Source organism: Felis catus, chromosome D4, assembly GCF_018350175.1.
Source record: "Felis catus isolate Fca126 chromosome D4, F.catus_Fca126_mat1.0, whole genome shotgun sequence".
In the NCBI taxonomy this organism is placed as follows: domain Eukaryota; kingdom Metazoa; phylum Chordata; class Mammalia; order Carnivora; family Felidae; genus Felis; species Felis catus.
The window spans coordinates 32,132,027-32,157,918 of NC_058380.1; the positions used below are offsets into that span (position 1 = coordinate 32,132,027).

Sequence of the window (25,892 nt, forward strand, 5' to 3'; positions counted from 1 at the left end):
TCATCATTAGACTGGATTTACATATTTTTGGAGGAAGACCACAGAAGTATAGTGCTATTTTCATCACATCCTATGTAGGGCACAAGCTATCAGCATTCCATTTGCTAATTATAGCTTGGGTTTTTACATCAGTAGTTAAGTTATCCCTGTTGCTATGAACCTTAATTACCTGGCTGAGGTAACATTTGTCAAGTTTCTTCACTGTGAAGTTATTCTTCCCCTACCCCTTTTTCCATGCTGTAGTCTTTGAGATGAAGTCCCTACCTGTAGCCCAAATTTAAGGAGGGAGTTATGAACTCTACTTCATGAAGGGTAGATTACCTACAAAATGTATTGGGAATTCTACATGAGAGACTGATCTCTTTTCCCCCATTTATTTTTTGTTAGTCATTTATTCACATCAGTAGGGATATTTTTTTCCACATATCCCTTCAGTATACCTCCATTTTTGTGGGGTTTTTTGTTTTTGTTAAAGCACCTTCTTTCTGGCCCTAGAAGTTGCTCCAGGCTCATCTTAGTTATTTCTGCCCCAGCCCTGGAATCAACCATTTCCTTAAGGAGCCTTGATTCTTTAATTGGGGAATGGTATTAGAAACCAAGATCTGGGGACTAGGTATGCTTCTTGCTACTGGAGTATCATTGCTCTTATTACCCTTAGATGCCAGACTAAGGAGGTTTGTGTATGTATGTATAATTCCTGTATATCCATATATCCGTAAATATGTATGTAGCCATCTGTATCTATGTTAAGTTTACATTTTGACTTTTTGGCTAAGGGTAACAGTTGAGAAGCTGCTACATTTGACTTGATAGATTTTGGGCAGTGAAGGTATAGAATTTATTTTCATAGGAGGGCCAGCTTATGTAGTGTCCAGGTTAAGCTGTCTAGTCAACTTAAATTCTTTCTGTTTAGCATATTTCTCAGTACCCTTCCATGTCTCCAACCAAATTCAGAAGACCATTATGAGAAACTGCTTTTCTCAGCAGATCTATGCATTTCATTTTCAGTATTACTACTTTGCCCACTATTTCTAGCACCTAACTTTTTTTAATACATTTTTTTTTCTTTTTCTTCTTTTTTTTTCTTTTTAAAGAGGATTTTATGTATAGGACACAGGAGTATTTTTTGTCTTTTTTTTTTTTTTTTTTTAAAGCTTTACATCCAGTGTGGGGCTTGAGTAATGGCCCTGAGATCAAGAGTCATATGCTCTACTGACTTGAGCTGGTCAATCACCCCCTCATGTACCTAACTTTTTAAACAACTCTTATATTTCATGTTAATATATAGCGTAGAGGTTAAGGTATTCAGTTTTGTCATCAGACTTGCTTTCAAATTCCAGTTCAGCTGCTTCCCAGTGGTACAAATGTGGCAAGTTTTACATGGTCTCCCTTTCCTCATTTAGGAAACACATGAAACACACATGCAAGCTGGAACTTAAACTCTCAAAAGGCTGTTATTTGTAATGTTTAGTCAAAGCTGCATTTAACTTACTAGTTGAAGAGAGTAACAGATTTATTTGCTTTTTTCATTAAGCTTAGTAATTGTCATAGGTATTTTCACTGATTTTTTTTTTTTTTTTTGACGTAGAAGTGCTTATTTCTGGGTAATTCATTCATCGAATAAATGGTTATCTAGTATATATTTGTACTAGATATTAGAGATGCAAGGATAAACAAATGATATTGCCCCGTTTTCATGGAATGTTGTTAGCTATTAAAACATCTTTGGCTAACCTGAAAACTCTTAGAAGCTGCTACCTTTAAATTGGTTTGTTTTGAATATTTTCCTTTAAGCAAGTCTCATCAAAATTAAATTGTTCCTAGCTCAGTAAAATTGGGAGGGTTTTTTTGCCATTCTCTTGAATTACTGCTTATGTCACTTTTGCTTTGCAAAGATTTTCCTTTCATAGACATAGGACTGTCTGTAATTAAAATTGCTTTATGGATGAGCAAACAGATTTGGGGCTTTCCTTTTTGCCTAAACTTTTCTTTGGACCTCAAGTGGATACAAAAAAATGCATTTTCAAGTTAGTATCTCAAAAGTGGCATAGGTAAACATTTAAACTTAATACATGAAGATAGAATTTTAATCTGAAATTCTTACCCACCGTCATTCTTGTTTCGCCCTATTTGGTAACTGAGCAACATTTGGTCAGTTTCAGACATCTTTTCATAATGAAACTAGATATCATTATCACACTCAGCCTGTGGAAGATTGTGCAGAGGCTGGGTCCATCCATTCCCATTGTTTCTGAGAGGTGATTTTCTCAAACAAAGTGGACTTTTGATACCTAAATAGAGTTTAATTCTGGTTTTTGGATGCAGAAGCTTTGAATGACTCACAGTAGATCCTACTGTTGAAATGACTGTCATCTTGGCCTAAATAACTCTGGAATGATGTTGATAATAAGCCCTTTAGAGTTTAGTTAAGTGTGTGGCACTGTTAAATTTTACATATATTCTAATGCTCATTATAGGAAATAAAAGAAAGAGGAAACTTCACAATAATTAGTAAAATTCCTGGATACTTTAGTATTTTCTTTTACATATAGTGCAGCTCTTCTTGATTTTTAACCTTTTTGATTATGAAGCGTAATAGACAATACAAAAAAGTAGAGCTTAGTGAAATATTATGAAGTCAATGTCTGTAAATACCACCAAATTAGGAAATATAAAGCAGTCCCCCAGGAACTTCCCAGGGGCCCCCTCTTGATTCTTACTCCCTCCTCCCTAGTTGTAACTAATACCCAAACTTCTAAAAAAATTTTTTTAAATGTTTATTTATTATTGAGGGACAGAGAGAGACAGAGCATGAACATGGGAGAGACAGAGAAAGGGGGGAGACACAGAATCTGAAGCAGGCTCCAGGCTCTGAGCTGTCAGCACAGAGCCTGACGTGGGGGTCGAACTCACAAACCACAAGGTCCTGACCTGAGCTGAAGTTGGACACTTAACTGACTGAGCCACCCAGGCGCCCCACTAATAACCCAAATTTCTATGGTAATTATTTCTTCACTTTTTATTAACTTTATCCTATTGTTACCCTTTAATAACCTCTTAATAACCTTTAACCTATATTTGCATCCCTTATTTTCTTTCTGAACTCTATGTAAATGGAACCACATTGTACTCTGATTTGTAAATTTTAGAAAACAACATGATATAATGAGAGAGTCCCAGAGTCAGAGAAACCTGTATCAGCTTTTTCACAGTTCCCACTTCTAGCTGTGTATTTACTTCTGTACCTCGTTGGAAAATAAGAATAACTTTGTATTATAGTTATTAAAGGAGTTAATGAGTATAATTATAAACTGCTAATATCTTTACTAAGAAGACTATGGTATTAAGACTATACTGAGGTTTAATGAGTCTTATAATTGGACATACTGATACTTAGCAGAAGGAGGCAAAGTTGTTTCATTTGTGTCTATGCTTGCTAGGTTGGCACATCGTGTGGATTTTGTCACCCAATCTCTTAATACACAGCAAAGTATATAAAGATGCTGAAGTGAGGGAGGTTAAGTAATTTGTTCTAGGTTATATCTAGTAGATGTTAGAGACAAACTTAAACCTAGGTTTATCTGCAGAGCTGGTGTGTTTTAAACAGAACATATAAAGTGCTTAGGAGTACACCTGGCATATAGTAAATTTTCTAGTATTTGTTGATATTTCATTTTTTAATGATTTCTCCTTGCCTCCCATACTTCCTTTTTTCTTTTTTTATATCACCTACTTGGATGTGGTAGATTCTTCTCTGAATGTGGCTATGGTTTTTATATTTACATAATTTATATAATTGGGTTTGTTTTGTTTTTAACTTTATCTCATGACTTTAGCTCAAACACCTCTCCCCCATTAATTTGTTTCCCTGTATCTTTACATGTTTTGATGTTTTGACCTCTTTGGGGGAGGTACTTGCTGGCTGAGGATAGATTACCTCTTTCTAGATAGACCATAAACAACTTGTCAGTGAGCCCACCTTCCCCTCCCACCCACACCATGGTGATAGGAAGATTTTTATATAAGAATTCCATTTATTTATTCAGGGTAGAGGTGTTTAGATTTTGTATTTCTTTTTATTTTATTGCAGTATAGTTAACACAGTTAAATCAGCTTCACATGTGCAGTATAGTGATTCAACATTCTGTATATTAGTGCTCATCATGATGAGTGTACTCTTTAATCCCCATCACCTGTTTCCCTTTTTTTTTTTAAAGTTTATTTATTTATTTTGAGAGTACGTGCAGAGGGTGGGATGAGAGAAGGCACCATGCTTGATCTCATGAACCCACAAATGAGATCATGACCTGAGTTGAAATCAAGAGTCTGATGCTTAACCCAGGCACCCCAACCCATCACCTATTTCATCCATCCCCTGCTCACTTCCGGTTTGATAACCAGGCTGTTCTCTGTAGTTCAGTCTGTTTCATGGTTTGTCTCTCTTTTTTTTATTCTTTTGTTCATTTGTTTTCTTAAATTCCACATGAGTGAAATCATGGAATTTGCCTTTCTCTGGCATTTAGCATTGTACTCTCTAGCTCCATCCATGTTATTGCAAATAAGTAATAATAAATAAAGGAATGCAAAGATTTCATTCCTTTTTAATGGCTGAATAATACTACATGTGTGTGTCTGTGTCTGTGTGTGTATACACCATGTATGTATTCATTTATCTATGGATACTTGGGCTACTTCTATAATTTCGCTATTGTAAATAATGGTGGAACATGGGTGAATATAGCCTTTCAAATTAGTGTTTTTGTATCCTTTATAAACACCCAGTAGTGTGCTTTACTGAATAATAAGGTAGTTTTATTTTTAACTTTTTGAGGAACCTCTATACCGTTATCTACAATGGCTGCATCAGTTTGTACTCCCACCAACAGTGCAGGAGGGTTCCCCTTTCTCCACATCCTCACCCACATTGGGTGCTTTTTGTGTTTTTGATTTTAGCCATTTTGACAGGTATAAGGTAATATCTCCTTGTACTTTTGATTTGCATTTCCCTGATGATGAGTGATGTTGAGCATCTTTTCACATGTTTGTTGGCCATCTGTATGTCTTCTTTGGAGACATGTCTATTCATGTCATCTGCCCATCTTTTAATTGGATTGTTTTTTGAGTATTAAATTTTATCAGTTCTTTATATATTTTGGACACTAACTCTTTATTGGATATGTCATTTGCCAATATCTTTTCCCATTCATTAGGTTGCCTTTGAGTTTTGTTGATTGTTTCCTTCACTATGCAGAAGTTTTTTTATTTTAATGTAGTCGCAGTTGTTTATTTTTCCTTTTGTTTCCCTTCCCTGAGTATAGTGATTTATGACAAATCATATGGCCATACTGAGGAGATACTATGGCCAGTGTCGGAGACATTACTGCCTGTGCTCCCTTCTAGGATTTTGATGATTTTAGGTCTCACATTAGAATTTATTTTTGTGTTTGGTGTAAGAAAGTTGTCCAGTGTCATTGTTTTGTATGTGGCTGTCCAGTTCTTCCAACACCATTTGTTGAAGAGACTTTTTCCCATTGGATCTTTATTCTTCCTTTGTCAACGATTAAATGACCATATAATTATGGGTTTATTTCTGGGTTTTCTGTTCTGTTCCATTGACCCATATGTCTGTTTTTGTGTCAGCACCACACTAGGTGTTTTTGGGTTTTTTGTTTTTATTTTTTGATTTGAGAGAGAGTGCAAGCAGGAGAAAGGAGTAGAGGGAGAGACAGCAGATCTTAAGCAGGCTCCAGGCTCAGCACAGAGCCTGATGCAGGGCTTGATCCCACGACCCTGGGATCATGACCTAAACTGAAAGTAAGAGTTGAACGTGCAACTCACTGAGCCACCCAGGTGCCCCAGTATCATACTGCTTTAATTATTATCGCTTTTTGTAGTATAACTTGAAATCTGGAATTGTGATACTTCCAGCTTTGTTTTTCTTTTTTCAACATTGCTTTGGCTACTCGAGGTCTTTTTTTGGTTCCATAGACATTTTAAGATTTTTTTTTCTAGTTCTATGAAAAATGCTGTTGGTATTTTGATAGGGATTGTGTTGAATCTGTAGATTGCTTTGGATAGTCTAGACGTTTTAACAGTATTTGTTCTTCTAATTCATGAGCATGGAATGTCTTTCTGTCTTTGTGTCTTGAATTTTTTTCATCAGTGTTTTATAGTTTTCAGAGTACAGGTCTTTCACCTCTTTGGTTAAGTTTATTCCTGGATAATTTTATTGTTTTTGGTGCAACTGTAAATGAGATTATTTTCTTTTCTGCTATTATTAGTGTATAGAAATGCAATAACAACAAAAAGAAATGCAACAGAGTTCTGTACATTGATTTGTATCCTATGACTTTACTGAATTCATTTATCACTAACAGTTATTTGGTGGAGTCTTTCAAGTTTTCTGTGTATAGTATGTCATCTGCAAATAATGAGAGTTTGACTTCTTCCTTGCCATCTGGATGCCTTTTTTTTTTTTTAATTTTTTTTTTAACATTTATTTTTGAGACAGAGAGAGACAGAGCATGAACGGGGGAGGGTCAGAGAGAGGGAGACACAGAATCTGAAACAGGCTCCAGGCTCTGAGCTGTCAGCACAGAGCCTGACGCGGGGCTCGAACCCACGGACCGTGAGATCATGACCTGAGCCGAAGTCGGCCGCTTAACTGACTGAGCCACCCAGGCGCCCCCATTTGGATGCCTTTTATTTATTTGTCTAATTGCTGTAGCTAGGGCTTCCAGTGCTAATTTGAATAAAAGTGTTGAGAGTGAACATCCTTGTCTCGTTCTTGACCTCGGGAACAACTCTGTTTTTCACCATTGAGTGTGTTAGCTGTGGGTTTTTCACATAAGGCCATTATTACTGAGATATGTTTCATCTAGACCTACTTTACAAAGGGTTTTTTATCATAACATATCCTAACTTTTTATCAATCAGTTCTGAATTTGAACTGGATTACCATGAAATCCAAGAAATTACCATGGCAGTATCCTATTTTCATGTTAATCATATTAAGTACCGTCTTCTATATTATCTTTAAAACCTAGGCTTTACCTTTAACTTCTTGAATGCATTTTGACACGTTCAAATTTGACCTAGTTTAGTATGTCCACATAATGTGCAAAAACCTTACTTTTTAATTAAAAGGCATTTTTCCCCACCCAGGTTATATACATTGTCATATGCTTAATGAAAATTTGTAGATCTTGTTTACAATTATAAGTCTCAGGTTGCTGTACTCAAAGGATGTCCTACCTCTTTGAGATAGTAAGTTCTCTTATGTGTGATGTATAAGCAATGGGAGTATTTTTAGATTTCCTTATGTTTCCTGTTACTATTTCAGTATCCATTACATGCCACATTTTCTTCTATAATTATGTAGTGCTACATACAATCTTATATTTTGATTTGCTGTGAAAGAATAGTCTCAGTTTATTCTCCCAAGTATGATAGACCTTAACTTTAGTTTTTGTTTTACCTAATGTTGCCTGTAAGAAAGTAAATGTCTTTAAATTTGTCAGTGACTATTGAGGAAGAAAAGCATTTGTGTCCAAATGAATTAATTTATGTAAAATATATCGTGTTTCAGCTCTGATTCTTTCTTATGTCTAGACTGGTTTACCCTTACATCTTTTTCTGTCCTCCTAAACTCTTTGTTCTCATATTATGTCAGATGTTATTATGTCTTTGAAACTTTTCATTTGCTGTTGTATTCATTATTTACAGTACTTTTGGTCAGATATTATACCTCTAATGGCAGTGATTGTTAATATTTTTTGGTTTTGTCTATAGTCTACCTTGTATGTTAGCTTGGTAGTTTGAAACCTTTATATATATATACGTATATATTTTATTTATATGTACATATACATGTATATTTTATTTATTTATTTATTATTTACTTATTTATTTTGAGAGAGAGAGCGACCATGAGCCAGGGAGGTACAGAGAGAGAGGGAGAGAATCCCCAGTAGGCTTCATGCTGTCAGCGTGGAGCCTGATACGGGCTGGAACTCAGCGACTCGTGAGATTGTGACCTGAGCCAAAGTCGGACGCTTAACTGACTGAGCCACCCAGGCGCCCCTGATAGTCATATTTTCTAATGTACAGTTTTCCTTTTGTCAGATTGCATGGTTTAGTTCTGAATCATCCACTAGACTTGAGTTACATCTATTTTGCATCTTATACATCTGTTCTCTTTTTTATTTTCTTTGTTCTTTGAAATACTAAATAATGCATTTGTTAGTGAATTATTAACAGGTAGTGGAACTTACCCCATTTTATATATATAGGTTCACTAGATTCTTCTCTTTATTCATGTGTATAATTTCCCCCATTTTCAAGTTTCTTCTGTTTAATACTTAACTGTTTTCTGTTGAACTGACTATATAAGTTATCGCTAGAATTCTGAAGAAATTAGTGGAGCAAATCAATAACAGGCACAATACTATGAAGTCCCTGCTTTTCACTAAGTGACATACTTATTTAATGACTTGCTAGAACAACTCTTGGGAACACAGGAATGATATTTTTAAAAGTCTAATGTAGACCCAGGCAAGGAGTAAAAGAAAACATCTATTTCATTGAACGAAATTGGAAGGAAAGTTAATTTTCATATTAGTAAATAACAGATTTCACAGTATAGTCCAAAAAGAATAGTCCTGATCTAATCTTTGAAATTAAACATGAATAGCTGCAAATGTTATTAACCTTGATAATTCTCACAGTAACTTGAGTTATAGTATGGTTTTTGAAGCAATAGATGAAATTAAGCTTCATTAACTAATTTTAAACTTTTTTTAGGTAAATGAATTGGTGGATGCCAGAGATGTCGGCCTTGGTGCTTGGTTTGAAGCCCGTATACGTAGTGTTACTAGAGCTTCTGATGGACATTCACGTGGCAAAACTCCACTGAAGAATGGCAGTTCTTGTAAAAGGACTAATGGAAATGTAAATCATAATTCCAAAGAGAACACAAATAAATTGGACAGTGTACCCTCTACGTCTAATTCAGACTCTGTTGCTGCTGATGAAGACGTTATTTATCATATCGAGTATGATGAGTAAGTGCTCATGCTATTGAGGACTTCGTTCATATTTTTGTTTATAGAAGCAAAGCCTTCCATCCAAGATTGTTTTCAAATAATAGTCTCTCTGAAGAAATCTTTTAGGGGTCATGTTCAGTCTGTTATCCTTTGTTTAATGGTTGTAATAAGGGCTTCTTAATGCTTAGTCATCTCTGGCTCCTAAGTGGTTTGTTGTTTTTGGTGTCTTAATACCTGGCTTAATTTGGCATGTAATAGTTTCTCTTTGTCTCTTCCTCTGTGATATTAGTGGTTTTTTTGTATTCAGTAATGTTTTAGAAAGCATGTAATAACATGTAGAGTAGTAGCTTTTAGGATGAGGTTAAGAATGTTGAGTAGCTTACTGAGAAAATTCACATACACAGTTTACCCATTTAAAGGGTACAGTTCAGTGTTCTTAGTGTATTCACAGGATTGTTCATGACCACAAACTAATTTTTGAAGATTTTTATTCCTTCCCCACAAAAACCCCCATACCCAACAGTCACTCCCTTCTCCCCCTCTCCCAATGAAATGTTTTTAAATGTTCATTTGAAAACTGTTAAGAACTTGCCTTGAGGGTCAAGATTCTAAAACTGAATTTTTTTTTTTTTTTTAATTACCTATTTTCAGAATCCTGTAAAAGTTACCATTGGGGCAGATTTAGTATTTATTCAACACACTAAATGAACTTGAGTCATCATGATAACCTTAATGTGTGGAAATATTAGACTGCCAAATCTTTATCTAGTATAAGAGTTCAATATCCAAAACTAGTTGTGATTTTTCTTGCCATAAAATGGTATAAAATACTTTGCTGTTAACCCAGAGTTCCAGGATACCTGGAAAGGGGTCAAAAGTAGATCACTTTAATCTACTTTTCTGATATTTCTTATGGTTTGTCTAACTTGCCAACGTTGGTTATTTCAAATGAGACTTCCTACAACAAATAGGACATCATATAACCAACAACTAGAATGAATATTAAGATCTAGAATTGGCCAGAACTGGCATTATTGGTAAATCAAGGCTGAGATAGAAAGGGTTTGGAGTTGGTGTGTGGGTTGTAATCAGTTTATGAGTTTATGAATGATGTAACAAAGAGTCAAGATACTGTATAGGGAGCTTAAGCTCTCTGTATATTTGCTATCAATAATTAGAGTTCCTGATTTGCTTTGAGTTTTATTTCTTAGAGAATAGAAGAAATAATCCAGTAAAGCATCTAGTATTGGCAAAATATATTGTACAGAATGGCATGGCAAAGAAATAGGGTATTAAGCTTTAAACACTAAGCAAACCAAGGCTTATTAAATTTTCAACAGTTTTAGGGGCTCTTGCTATTGGAGTAGGACTTTTCCAGGGTTAGGCCTGAGTTTGGTGTAATTAGGGCACAAATCACTGTACCTCAGCATTGATTTGGCTGGGTTTTTTTTGTTGTCGTTTTGTTTTGTTTTTTGTTTTTTTAAAGAAGGAGGTATTTGTCTTCATTAGAATAAATGTTAGTCTTCTCATGCTTATTGGGTTTAGACTCTCTTTTACTAAAATTAATTTGTCCTAGATACTTTTATGTGTTACAATTAAATGTGTCACTGTTGGCAACTTAAAAGATATAATAGTTGAACTATCTTTAAGAGATAAAAGATGACAGAAGCTTAGTGGTAGGTAAATGTCATTTACATCTTTAAAAAGAGAAAAAGACTATATAAAACAAAGTATAAAATAGATGAGCTTCTGGATAAGAATCTCAAATAACAGAAGGTTGGTATAGACATGACCCAATAAAGATGGATAGCAAATCTTGTTAAAGTCTTGTTTCCCATGGTTACTGGAAAAGTAAGTTAAAAACTATAGTAAACTACATAATGATCTCACTAAGCTAATAAAAAAGTTCTTGATTCCTTGGATGGAGGATACATTGTGTAGTGCTTTTGGAGTGTATGGTTTAGCAGCAGTAATAGAATTTTATTGAGTAGTAAGTTCCAAGTGAATCAGTAGAATATGGCTATTAGATACTTAAACTGGGGGCACCTGGGTGGCTCAGTCAGTTAAGCGTTCAACCCTTGGTTTCTGCTCAGTTTGTGATTTACAGTTTCGTGAGTTCGAGCCCTGTATCGGCTGTCAGTGCAGAGCCTGCTTGGGGTTCTCTCTCCCTGTCTTCCCCCACTCCCTCTGTCTCTCTCAAAATAAATAAACTTAATTTAAAAATGCACTGTAAGGATGTTTTATCATCCTTAGATACCTAGAAAATATCTAGAATAAGCCCAGTAATGTTACTGTTGTGCTGGACTGGTTATTCCCTCCTTGGAATATTATTTTCCATCTCTCATGCTTTAAGAATACCAACAGGACCAGGGCGCCAGGGTGGCTCAGTCAGTTAAGTGTCCGAGTTGGGCTCAGGACATGATCTCGCAGTCCCTGAGTTGGAGCCCCCTGTCTGGCTCTGTGCTAACAGCTCCTAGCCTGGAGCCTGCTTCAGGTTCTGTGTCTCCCTCCCTCCCCCTCCCCCTCCCCCTCCCCCTCCCCCTCCCCCTCCCCCTCCCCCTCCCCCTCCCTCTCCCTCTCCCCTTCCCCTACTCACACTCTGTCTCTTAAAAATAAATAAACATTAAAAAAATTTTTTTAAAAATTCATACAGCTCATAAAATCTCTTATGGTTTGCTTCTCTTTGTTTTTATCTTATTTTTCCTTCCCTTCCCCTGTGTTCATCTGTTTTGTTTCTTAAATTCCACATGAGTGGAATCATATGTATTTGTCTTTCTCTGACTGACTTATTTCGCTTCGTATAATACATTCTAGTTCCATCCACATTGTTGTAAATAGCAAGATTTCATTCTTTTTGATCACTGAGTAATATTCCGTTTGTGTGTGTGTGTGTGTGTGTACATATGTATGTATATACACACCACATCTTTATCCATTGTCAGTTTTTAGACATTTGGGCTCTTTCCATAATTTGGCTATTGGTAGTGCTGATATAAACATTGGGTGCACGTGCCCCTTCAAATCAGCATTTTGTATCCTTTGGGTAGATACCTAATAGCGCAATTGCTGTGTTGTAGGGTAGCTCTGTTTTTAGTTTTTTGAGGAAATTCCATACTCTTTTCCAGAGTGGCTGCTCCAGTTTGCATTCCCACCAATAGTGCAAGAGCGTTCCCCTTTTAGAGATCTTGATTTCTAAATTTTACCTGATTTCTATGAAGAGAAATCTAGAAAACACCTAGTAGTTTGAATAAGGAAGTATATATGTAAACATGGAAAATGTTTATGGAAGTTATTTTTTTAAAGATTTTATTTTTAAGTAATTTCTACACCCAATATGGGGCTTGAACTCGCAACCCCGAGATCAAGGATTGCATGCTCCACTGACTGAGCGAGCCAGGAGCCCCTTCTATACCATACGTTAAGAAAGAGTAATTATTCAGCAAAGTTCAAATCCTTAAACATTGTTAAGAGTTTTCATAATCACATGAAAACTGTGTGGTCTTCCATGCTCTTACAGTGTACCCTCACTCACTCTCGCTCTCCCTCTCTCTCTCTTCCTCTCCCACTTAAAATAGCAATGTCAGTTTACCTCAGAAACCAAGGTTCTTTTTGTTTTGATTTTTTAGTAAATTATTTTGAAGTATTCTTTTAAAAAAATTTTTTTTTCAACGTTTTTTATTTATTTTTGGGACAGTGAGAGACAGAGCATGAACGGGGGAGGGGCAGAGAGAGAGGGAGACACAGAATCGGAAACAGGCTCCAGGCTCCGAGCCATCAGCCCAGAGCCTGACGGGGCTCGAACTCACGGACCGCAAGATCGTGACCTGGCTGAAGTCGGACACTTAACCGACTGCGCCACCCAGGCGCCCCTTGAAGTATTCTTTTTAAAGTATACTAGCTTAATTTAATAATTATCTTTTTTTTTTTTAACTTTTTTTTAACCTTTTATTTATTTTTGAGACAGGAAGAGACAGAGCATGAACAGGGGAGGGTCAGAGAGAGGGAGACACAGAATCCGAAACAGGCTCCAGGCTCTGAGCTGTCAGCACAGAGCCCGACGCGGGGTTTGAACTCACAGACCGCGAGATCATGACCTGAGCCGAAGTCGGCTGCTCAACCGACTGAGCCACCCAGGCGCCCCATAATTATCTTGTACAGTGCCTGACACAGTATTATTCTAACAAGTACTCTACCTGGATTGTTTTATATAATCCTTATAAAAACTCAGTGATGTAGATACTTTTTTATGTGTTAAGTGGAAATAACTGAAATTTAAGAGTAACTTGCCTAATGTTGGACTGCTAGTAAGTGGTAGATCCCAATTCAGGAAAGCACATACTTGGCAACGACTCTACCATACTGTAATTTTGAGAGAAGCATTCTTATAAAATATCTATATATTGCATATAGGGTTGTTAACATAATTAAAATGTTTTCTGTCAATCTCTCCAATTATGATTGCTTTTTGCAGAACAGATACCTTGAACCCTCCATGAATGCCTTTGTGCCCTTTTTCTCTGGGGATAATCCATAGCTCATTAGTGTTACACGACATTTAAATAGGTTAAACTGCTTTTAACAGTGTCAAGGCTCTACCGTGGGATTGAAATCAGATGGAAATTCCATAGCATCACTTGAGACTTGCAGGGTAACTTATGCTAGGCTGTAATTAAAAGCTCATCTGGGAAGTGTCCTAGGATAATGTCATTGCTTTCAGCATTCTTTAAGATTTTTCAAGCTATTCCTACCCTGTGGTGCATGCCTTTGAGTACCTTTGCGTAGCCTCCATTATTGCACAGAATCACTGAGCCAGTTCTAAATAAAATCAAGTGGTATTTTAGATAAAAGTAGTTTTTCTATAAGGGAGCAGCACTGATTTTCTTAACTGTATTGATATAGTGATCTATTTCTGAAGGAGTCCCAAAAATATTTTAAGCAGTTTCAAGATGTAATGGTTTCTGGGTTTTGATGAGAGAGAGTAGGAGATTTTTAATCAAGTCAGTGTCCTGTTGGTATTGAGTATAGGGAGCAGCAATGAGAGGTCCAAACTGTCCTATTGTTATGTGTATCTACCAAAGACTTAGACTATTTCCTTCCAACTTTCTCTGACATGCCATTTTCTGAATGGATTATAATCAGAAGGAGGCAGAAGAAGTTAGGGCTGTAACTTTATCATTGCTCTTCTGCTTACTGCTTAGAAGAATGACTTTACATATTGATTTCACCTTTTCCTTTTTTTTTTTTTTTTTAGAGTGTGTGTGGTAACAGGGGAGGAGCAGAGGGAGACAGAGAATCTCAGGCAGGCTCTGTGCTCAGCACAGAGCCCGATGCAGGGCTTGATCCCACAACCCTGGGATCATGACCTGAGCCAAAATCAAGAGGCTCAACCAACTGAGCCACCGAGGCACCCTCACCTTTTTAAGTTTATACATTGTCCCTTTACATTAGTGTTTCTCAAAAGGCTGGTTAGCAGCACTTCAGATTCATGGAGGAAAGTTGTTTAAAATGTAGATTCCAGAGAGACACTAAATTCACCCCCACTCCTGTATAGGGTGGACCTGGGGTAGGACCCAGGAATCTGCTTTTCAAATAGGTACCCCAGAGACCTGTTAAGTTTTCAGAGTGGTAGTTCTTTCATAGTTCAGGCATTAGAATCAGAATTTGGTTTGAATTCTAGGTCTTTGGTTTATTGGTAAGTTTTTGTTTTGTTTGAACTCTTGCAGCTTTAATTTCTTTATCTTCAAGTAAATATCTACTTGACCTATGCTTTTTTCCCTAATAACGTTGAAAAGTACCCAGTAATAATAGAATCAAACTTTCTACATTTCATTTATTAAAGCCAGGTTGGTAGATACTCTTAAATAATAGAGTTTTATCTTTAACATAGGTATTTAGCATAATTATGTTGTTTATATTATTAAAATATAACGGTAGTTATCTACCATTGTTAATGTCTTATACAAATGATATTATTACCATGTAATATGTAAAGCCCTACTATAAGCAATTATAAGTTATTCTTAATTGTCTGAGTATGCTTTGCACTTAAGGTGTGACATTTTATTAAGCTGTTACATTAAGGTGTAACATTTTAGTAATGTTATCAATCAGAATAAGAAATGCTTTTTGCATGCGGTATGACATTAAAGACGTGCTAAACTAGAACATGCCTCCAGGTGAATGATGTTCTTATTTAAGCACGCTGTCTCCAGGAAGCCACGTTTTGAAGGAAAGTTTCAGTGATACCACTTTGTTAATACAGTTTGAGTCTAAAGTTAGCATTAGCCTACAAGCCACATAAGGAAATATAGTAATAAACCTATTTTTGAAGAATAATACTCAATTTCCCTTAAATTTAACTCCCCTGTCTTTACTCAGTGGTTGTTTTGTGAGTTGAAAACAGACTTGGCTTTGCTAAACAGAGTTTAGAATAATCAAAAGCATGTACTCTGAAGGATAGCTCTAAAAGATATCCAAATATTTAGAGCAGTGCGAATGTTACTGAAGAAACTTAAGCTTAGGGATTTTTAAAAATTTTAATTTAAGTATAGTTAACATACAATGTTATATTAGTTTCAGGTGTACAACATAGTGATTCAACAATAAACGGATTTTTTTTTTTAATTTTTTTTTTTTCAACGTTTTTATTTATTTTGGGGACAGAGAGAGACAGAGCATGAACGGGGGAGGGGCAGAGAGAGAGGGAGACACAGAATCGGAAACAGGCTCCAGGCTCCGAGCCATCAGCCCAGAGCCTGACGCGGGGCTCGAACTCACGGACCGCAAGATCGTGACCTGGCTGAAGTCGGACGCTTAACTGACTGCGCCACCCAGGCGCCCCAAACGGATTTTTTTTATAATTTTTTTTCTCAATATTTATTTTTGAGAGAGAAGGGGGTGGGGCAGAGAGAGAGAGAAGGAGACTGAGGATCCGAAGGATCTGTGCTGACAACCCAGAACCTAATGAAGGGCAAACTCACAAACCGTGAGATCATGACCTGAGCTGAAGTTGGGCACTTAACCGACTGAGCCACCCAGGCACCCCTAAGCTTACAGATTTTTAAGCTTATCTAAGTAGTCTAAACTCTAAAGAATGCAAGTAGCTAACTAGAACGATTTATCTTACATTAGAGTAGAACCTTGACTTCAGGTTCTGAGAACAGGAAGTCATGTAATATAAGAGAAAGAAGGACCCTAGTTTCATACTTTGGTACGTTATAGAGTTGGCCCTCAGCACCATGTAGGTAAAGTTGACCTTGATAGATTCCTATATCTCTGTGTTTCAGTCTTTGAGGATGTCTTGAGCCCTGTTTTAGAAGTTGTTCAGACATCCAACATTTTGTAAAATATTTCAGTCGCCTACAGTTTTCCCCTGTGCAAATGCTGAAAAAAGTCCGCAGCTTGGGCCAATTTGCAGAGGTTGTCTTCAACCATACACTGGACCTCAAGGGATGGGGAGAATGGTGTTTTGGGGACTGCCTATAGCTGTCTTGAGTACTGGCGTAATTAACAGTTGAACTGACTACAGGCTTTTTGTTTTTTGTTTTTAATTTTTTTTTTAACGTTTGTTTATTTTTGAGACAGAAAGAGACAGAGCATGAATGGGGGGAGGGTCAGAGAGAGGGAGACACAGAATCCGAAGGAGGCTCCAGGCTCCGAGCTGTCAGCACAGAGCCCGACGCGGGGCTTGAACTCGTGAACCACGAGATCATGACCTGAGCCCAAGTCGGACACTTAACCGACTGAGCCACCCAGGCGCCCCAGGGTTTTGTTTTTGAGAACATCAAAAACAGTCTTTAAAAAGCCGGTATTAGCTCTTCATAGAATTCCGTGGTCCTGCTTAACTATCTAGCTCAAGGAAAGAGACTCAGAAGGATCTTTTCGAAATATAATGGTCATAGTTTATTACAGTTGATTAAGAGCCTTAGTTATATAAAAGTAGACTTTGTTATTTAATGCGTTACATCTTTCCAAACATTTGTAGACCCTGGTATATCCCAAACACACTTAAGTTTGAACATGGTACCTGCTTCTCAATGAAAAGTCATAAGTACTGTGATAGAAATATGCACCCCTAGCTTTTAGAGTACCTAGGGCTCTAAGAGTACAAGGTAGAGGAGATAACTTTTGTATTCCTGAAGGAGAATAGCAGGGTACCAAGGATAAGTGGGAAACATAACAGGGTTACCTGAGGGTAGATTACTACTGTAGCTGGAGTGTAGGAGGTATATGGTGAGTAGTAAGCAGTAAAACTAAAGGTGAGTAAAGACTTTTCATTTAAACATGGCAGATTAAGATGGCTGTTTGTCTCCACTTCTTAAACCCTCCTAGAAGACAGTAAAAGAATAGATGCAAAAACCCCAAGGATAACAAATGAAATAGGAATAAAGTACACAGAAAAGAAAGCAGCTAACTTTTGGAAGGTACGAAGCTAATAGGTAAATGATACCTAACTTAGCAGGCTGGAGAAAACTGGAACCTAAAGGATGAGAAGCCAACAACAAGCAACTAAATTGGCATTGAAGAACCTTTGGAAGGCTCAGGCCTTGGATTTACGAGCTACTTTGGAGGTAGGCATATGGAACAAAACTGAGAACAAGAGGATTGGTTAATTTATATGAAAGAGCATTTTAACTACTCCCACCCTGCTCAGAGTTTAAACCAAGGAAGAGGGAGACTGTGTCAGGAAAATAAGAAGTAATGAAAGGAGATACCAGCATGAAGCTGTGGAACAGGTATAGGCTTACAGAGCACAGAGCACACTAGTCCAGGTTAGACTAGGGTGAGGTCTCTAAAAAAGATGTTTTAAAGCCTGAAAGATTGGTTGAGTGCCTGAAATGTCTGAATGTACAGGAGTTTTAACAACAGGGGCAGAATGGAGGTAAAGTAATGATAACTACAGAACAGTTAAGCATTCAACAGAAAACAAAGCTGTGGAAGAAAGGACAGGTATTAAAGCATACTTTATTTTCTTGTGATTACTATTTAATCAACATGTTTTAAAAATCATAAAAAACATAGTTTTACAAAGTTTGTATAATATTCTTAAGAGCAACAAAAAGTTTGGGGTGCCTGAGTGGCTCAGTTGGTGAAGCATCTGACTCGATTTCAGCTCAGGTCATGATCTCACAGTTGGGAAGTTCAAGCCCCACGTGAGGCTCTGCACTTACAGCTCCAAGCCTGCTTTGGATTCTCCCATCTTTCTTTCTCTCTGCCTCTCCCCTGCTCTCTCATTCTCTCTCTCTGTCTCTCAAAAACAAACAAACATTAAAAAAAAAACAAAAAACAAGAAAAAGTTTGTTGAAGGAGAATGGGATTTAGATCTTCAGAGTTGGAATCATGTCTCTGCTTCCTGCTCCTGTCCAGAAAACCTCTGTGCCTCATCTGTAAAATGGGGCTTAGAAAAGCATACCTCTGTTCCAAGCATTGTAAATATATGTGCACACTTAAAGCAGCACTATGTGTTAGCAATTATAAAGAAGAGGAGAATGGAGACAAATGAACTATACATGGGGACTGGGTAGAATAATAGTTTAAAGTAAAAAATCAAAGTTCAAGCATGTTATTAAAAAATACAGATGTAAATTAAAGAAATAGCTAAGAATTGAAAATGGTTGCATCTGGGGAATATGAGCCAGGAATATGGTGGGCTAGGGCAGGCTGTTTATCCTCACAGTAAGCCATGAGTGTTAACTTTTTGGATTTTGTACATATATGGGAAAACTGAAAAAGCAGCATAAGCCTTTTGTTTGGATTTTAACCTGAACCACAAAGCATTGTATTATTTATTATAGAAATCTTTAAATTTATTCAGAGATTGAGAGAAAAGTATAACAAACCCATGCCCTAGCTTCAACCATTATGAACTCCTAGCCAGTGTTGTTTAATCTAAACCAGCATCCTCAGGCACCACTGGATTATTTTGAAGCAAGTCTCAAACCTTACCTCATCTCAACCAGTAAATGGTCTTATAGATGGCCTTAGTAGCTGTGGTGGGTGCACTGCTCCCTTCAGAAAAAAAACAAAAACAAAAAAATGACTAGCTGCAAGGAATGAATGCAGTTAGCTGATAACTTTTAGCAACAGCACTTAGATAGCTGCCGCAGTGTTTGAGCCAAGGTCACGCTCTCCAGGCATCCTCCAATGAGTTAGTGTGTGTGACCTGGCAGTTTCTGCTCACTATGGGACCATGTAGTCAGTTTCTGTACAGGGCTCACTGTTGGACTGGTCAGCTTTGTCAGAGTTGTACCACATTCTGATGCTTTTCTTGCCCAACTCTCCTTTCTTCTTTCAAAGTGATGGATCAACATGGTCTAAGGGCTTTTGCTATCTAGTCCAACTCTTTCTCCATAGCTTTTAAAGGTTCACCTTCATCTTAACATCTCGGGGCATTCAGCTGGCAAAATAGCTGACAGGATTCTTTTTAAAGTGTATAAGAGAAGAACTAACATATCAGATCTCAGGCTGATATTCTTTAAAAGGTCTGTTTGTACGGTGGACCTTTGGCTGGTGTTTGAGAAAATTCACTTTCAGGAGGATTCTTACCATTCCCTGACTTAAAAAAACAAACCCACTGTGTCTAAACTGCAGACAGTATGGTTTATACTGAACACCTGCTTCTGGGAGTCTGGAATTTTGGTACGTGCTAGGAATTGAGTGCTTATGTGACCAGCCCCTAATAAAAATCTTGAGTATTCTTTACTACACATCCCTGGTACATAATACTTCACACGTGTTGTTATAATTTGTTGCTGGAGGAATTAAGCATATTTTGTGTGATTCCACTGGGAGAGGATTCTGAGCTTGTACCTGATTTCTTCTGATTTCACCGCGTGTGCCTTTTTTCCTTTGCTGATTTTGCTTTGTATCCTTTCACTGCAGTAAATCATAGCCATGGAAACAACCTTGTGAAAAAGAGTCCTGTGAGTTTCCGTAGTAAATCACTGAATCTTGGGGACCCTAGCAAGCCGACAAATCCCACATGAAATTTGTAATGATTCATGAATATCAAATGACCAGTCAATAGGCTGGTCTTTTCAAAAAATATATTTAGGTTGTCCAAATAGGGATCAAAAGCAAAATAAATCTACCCATTGCATTTAATTGATAGGTTAAGTTTCAACCTACAGATTTCACCCATTTTTCTCCCTTGCTAATTTATTTGCACAAGGCAAGTGACAGTTTATTCAGTTTTCAAAGTCTGGGCTTTCCTGATTACAACCCTGTAGTGGTATTTAACTTTTTTTTTCTGTTAATGTTAGTTTCCTGAAAGCTTATTAAAATTCCTTATTTGATAAGACTAGTTGAGAGATGATGTTTACTTACCTTTTGTAAGATACGGGGAGGCACATAATACCTGCTTCTTTCTCTTTTTTTATCTTAAGATTTCGGTGTTGTCATCCTGATCCATTTATTGTGAAATTTGCTATTAGCTTTTTTTTTAAATTTTTTAAATGTTTTCGTTTATTTTTGGAGGAGAGCGAGACAGCATGAGCGGGGGAAGCGGAGAGAGGGAGACACAGAATTTGCAGCAGGCTCCAGGCTCTGACCTGTCAGCACAGAGCCCCATGTGGGGCTCAAACTCACGAACTGTGAGATCATGACCTGAGCCGAAGTCAGATGCTTAACTGACTGAGCCACCCAGGCACCCTACTATTAGCTTTTAATGGTTCTACAGCTATTTATCTTTACCTGTATCCACTATTTTGTTGTCTTGCAAAAAGGATGATACCTCATTCTATCTTTCCCTCATTTACTAGCTATAATTCTTTCATAAAGAACTTTAACAAGCAATTGGTTCATTTATAAAAGGATAAACTATTGATTTCCTGAACTTTTTGAGTGTTAAGAGTAAGTTCTTTATCATCCTCCAAAGGTTGGTCAACAAGATTAAAAATCTTAAGTGTCATTATGAATAGATTTTAACACCTGATTTAAAGCTCTTGGTGCCCAAATTGTCCCCTCTCTGGCCTGGGGAGGCTCCTTTGGGTTGATTTTCACACAACAGTTCTTGAGGGCTTTTTGCAAATAGGTACAGCAGGAGTCCCCAGCTCTTCTATTTCCTTCACAGGCCTGGATTCAGCCATTTCTTCGTGGAGTTCTAGTTCTTTTTAGAGATGGTATTTAGAGTACATAGTCTGGGCTGCTCCATACTTGTTTAATCATATTTTTAGGTTTTCTGACTGGACACAGCTGGGAAATACTAAATATACCATAGTTTTATATTGATATTTCTAGTTAAATTTAAAGGGTTATACTTTAATCTCTTTAATCTTCCATTTATTATTTTTTCTCTTGAAAAGCATGGTTCCTAATAACACCATTGATTTGCTTTATCCTATTCATTGTAGTTTCAGAATAGGCCGTAGTAATATTGCAAACAATATGATTATTGGAAAGTTGGTGCTTTTGTTTTTTACTTTATGTCCTTGGGAAACAACCCTGTATGGGATGTGTACTGTTAATTTAGTGTTTTTAAAGTGATTCCTGTCTATGTATTTAAGCCACCATGCTTTTGATTTTAAGGAATTTCTTACATTTTTTTTTTATATTTTGCTTTTATAAAACATTACATGATCTATAGGTAAATCTCCAAAACAAGATATATGAATAGAAGTGTCTATCCCAGTTTCTTCTATTTCTTACCTCTTTTTATAGTAACTATGTTTATTAGTTTTGGTTTATCCTTCTGTTTCAAAATAAACATATATGCATATATATACACATACATACACTCACATCTATTTTTATATGTATACAAGTGTATTTTTATGTTTGTATTTCCACACACTTATTAGGTATAAAGTAGCACACTATAAACTTGTTTGCATCTTGCTTTTTTTTTTTAAGTTACCATAGAGCTCTCCATATATATTATTTCACTGTAGACAATTCTGTTCCTTTTTATAGGAACATAATATTCCGTTATGTAATTGTATCATGTTATTTCAAGTGGTTTTCTACTATGGACATTTGATTGTTTCTAGTCTTGCTATTATAGATAGTACATATATAAATAGGCTTGTGTATGTGTCCTTTTTTCTTTTTAATGTTTATTTCTGAAAGAGTGGGAATGGTGGAGGGGCAGAGATAGAGGGGACAGAGGATCCAAAGCAGGCTCTGCACTGACTGCAGAGAGCCTGATGTAGGGCTCAGACTCAAACCATGAGATCATGACCTGAGCCAAAGTCAGATGCTCAACTGACTGAGCCACCAGGGCGTCCACCAATGTGTCCTTTCACAAGGATTTTTGTTATCTATGTTTGGGATGGATTCCTAGAAGTAGAATTCTGGATCAAAAGGTAAACATAGGCAATTTTGCTGGTTATTGCTAAATTTCTCTTTACAAGGGGACAATACTACTTTGTATTCCCATCAGCAATGTTTGAGAATACTTGTTTTCCCTCAACCTGTGAACAGACCATTATCAAACTTCACAAAATATTTTGAGGTATGATCATAAAGACAGGGAGCTATGTTGGGCTTTGACAATAGTCTTAGAGAAATGCAGGTCTTCACTAAGGAGGTACAATTACATTAAAGTAGTGTCAAAGGTATAGCATAAGGAGGACTTATTAACTGGATGAAGGCATTATAAGAGGAATCGGGGTAATTCCTGAGTTTCTGGGAATATGAATAGTTTGCTCAGAGAATACCAAACATCAGATTATAGGATGGGAAATTCCATCTTGGTTGCCTTGAATTTGAAGTGCTTCTGAGATATCTGTTAGAAATGTAGTTGGATATGTGAGTCTGAAGAAAATTGGGATTATAGTAGAGTTTATGTGTTCCCATTCTGTTTACTCTGTCTGTAGATGAAGATGCTCAGGTAAATAGTAATAATATTTGAGTGTTTGGCATGCTCTTGATTTTGGTAAGGGTAGTTTTATGTGCCCCTTCCATGTTTGTGTTTATACACAGCATTGACTTAGCATCTTTTTGTGGCTGGAATTAGAAGAAGTATACTTAATTTTCATGACTTACCTTCTATAGACTAGTAGTATATACACATAGAGTATATGTATGTATAATTCTGTTACGAAATTGTACAAATTTATTCCCTGGCAAATATAGCTTATATTCCCTTGCTGTGGTGTATGGGATGATTTATTTTGCCTTGTCTCTGATAAACATGATTTTATATACAAATTTGAAACTTTGGTCAAGTTTTCTACTTTAAAATATTTCCTTAGTATCTACTTTTGACAAACTTAGGCAAATGGAGAATTGTTTTGCCATTGAAATATGCTTTCTTCCTGTATTAAACTTACAGAGATACATGATAATGTCATGATGTCAAAGTATAATTTTCACATTACAGCTGAAAAAGGAATCTCATCTAAAAGAATAGTTTTCTATTCTTATATGGTCTTAAGAATATTGAAGCAGGAAACAAGTTCACAAACTTCAAAATTAGAGAAGTCCTTAAAAAAATCTAGTTTAACTTTATTTTACAGGTTAGGAGAAATGTTGGTTATTTTTGTGACCAAACCATTGTGAAACAACATGAGTGTATAAGCCCCAAGTATTAGAGACTTCTAAATTTACATTTGACCATTAAAACTTTTTTAAATGTTTGTTTATTTTTGAGAGAGAGAGACAGAGCACAAGCAGGGGAGGGCAGAGAGAGAGACACACAGAATCCAAAGCAGGCTCCAGGCTCTGGGCTGTTTGCACGGAGCCCAACACGGGGCTTGAACTCATGAACCATGAGATCATGACCTGAGCCAGAGTCTGACGCTTAACTGACTGAGCCACTCAGATGCCCCAAGATTTGACCATTAAAAAATGGGATTGAAATAGAAGAGCAGAACCATAAACCTGACGTTGTAATTGTCAGTTTCTTTCTTTATGATTATTTCTGTGGGATAATAACAATATCTTAACTAACATTTACTTAGCCTATTATGTACTAATTTAAGCACTTTACAAGTCTTCTCATTTTAGTTCTCAAAACAACCACATGACGTACAGTTAGTTATCATTAAGCTACATTTTAAACATGACAGAGTGTTAGTAAGGGTACAGAATTTTCCCAGGGAGTCCCAATAGCAGGAAGCTAAAATGGGAATTTAAACTCAGCCAGTGAAGACACCGGGATGATAAAGGACTCAAAACCTTTTTCTGTAAGTTGAAGATATTTTTACTTAGAAGAGAAGATTGAGGGTGGTGGGGACATTGAGACCATCAAATATTAAGTCTTCTGTGGATAGAGTATATGGATTCCTTCATGGAATTGGGGCATAGAATGAGTTCCAAAGCTTATGTTGGATCCAGTATCAAGTATGTTCTCCTTTTTATGTCAGAGCTATGTGAAGATAGAATGGCTTTTCTTAGGGTTAAAATTTACCCCCTTGGGGCACCTGGGTGGCTTGGTCAGTGAAGCAGTGGTCTCTTGGTTTCAGCTCAGGCCGTGACCTCACTATTCACAGGTTAGAGCCCTGTATCAGGCTTCACACTGAAGGTGCAGGGCCTGCTTGGGATTCTCTTTCTGTGCCTCCCCTGCTTGCACTCTCTCAAATAAATTTGAAAAAACAACAACAAAAAACTGCCCTCTCATGACAGTCCAAGCAGAGGTTACGTGATTTTTTGGAAGGCTTGTGGTAGAAGGGAATTAAGGCAATAAGAAGGTAAATAGACGAGATCCACTTTGAGGCCCTTTGCTAATCCTGAGATTTTTGGATGATTAACTAAAGATCCCACCTAGAATTAATACCCATTTACTCTAAATGAGTTAAATATACTGTGAGAGTCATAGGCTTTCATAGTACTTGGTTTCTTCAGAAGAACCAAGGCTTTCTGCTAGAGATGCTTCCAATTTCAGACCCACTTACATTTTGAGCAGGCCACTCAGTTGGTTAAGGGTTAATGGTCTTTACTCTTAGTTTCTACCTTCTTAATATTGTCACAGTAGGCTATGCTACTTATTCTTGTATTCTTAGAGCACACTAGGTTATCAGACTCGAGCATGCTTTTCAGTTACTAAGAGGATTTGTGAAATCAATTGCTAGGCCTTATTCCCAGATTATCTGACTCATTAGATCCAAAGTAGAGCCCAAGAATTTGCATTTGTAGCATATTCCCAGATGATGTTGATTCTGTTGATCATACTTTGAGAAACACCATTATATTACAGTAGTTTGGCTTACCCAAAAGACTGAGCTTTACAGGAGTAGGAACCAGACATTACTCATTTCTTTGCCCCCTACTCCCCAGCAATACATAGGGGCAGCCGGTCTTAATTTTATAGAAACCACTACAGACTGTTACATTGCTGTCTTTGGCCTTGTTGATACCAGAAGTTAGGACTGAAAAGTTAGAAAACTTCTAAAGCTTTAGGTTCAGATCAGTTTTGTTTTTTATGTTAAGCTTACCATTAGAAGCACAAAATCAAGATTCTGCTAGAATTATTTCGCACAGTTCCACTCTCTGATATATACAAGTTTCTTTTTCTTTTTTTTTTTTTGCCATTACTAGACTACATGGCTACATGTACGAACTAGAATTTTACCTCTCTCTTCCTGGAAAAATGGAGGCTATTGAAATGTGCTAAGTTGTGTAAAGCAAACAACAGATCTCAAACTGATTTCAAGTTCAGGAAGAGGTCCACATCTAGTCCCGTTAAAGTAATTTTTTTTTAACATTTATTTTTGAGAGAGAGACACACACAGAGCATGAGTGGAGGAGGGACAGAGAGACAGAGACAGAGACAGAATCTGAAACAGGCTCCAGGCTGTGAGTTCTCAGCACAGAGCCTAAGGCAGGGCTCAAACTCACAAACCGTGAGATCATGACCTGAGCCAAAGTCAGACACTTAACTGACTGAGCCACCCAGGCATCCACTGTTAA

At 36.9% G+C, this 25,892-nt stretch overlaps 1 protein-coding gene across 1 annotated transcript in view; it reads left to right on the plus strand.

The window, feature by feature from the left end:
• The window catches only part of UHRF2 (ubiquitin like with PHD and ring finger domains 2), a 79,347-nt gene that overhangs the window by 10,297 nt on the left and 43,158 nt on the right, over nt 1-25,892 (plus strand). Inside the window, exon 3 of the mRNA XM_003995480.6 lies at nt 8,803-9,062. Within this exon, the coding sequence (XP_003995529.1) occupies nt 8,803-9,062 (260 nt within the window). The remainder of the gene's footprint in view (nt 1-8,802; nt 9,063-25,892) is intronic.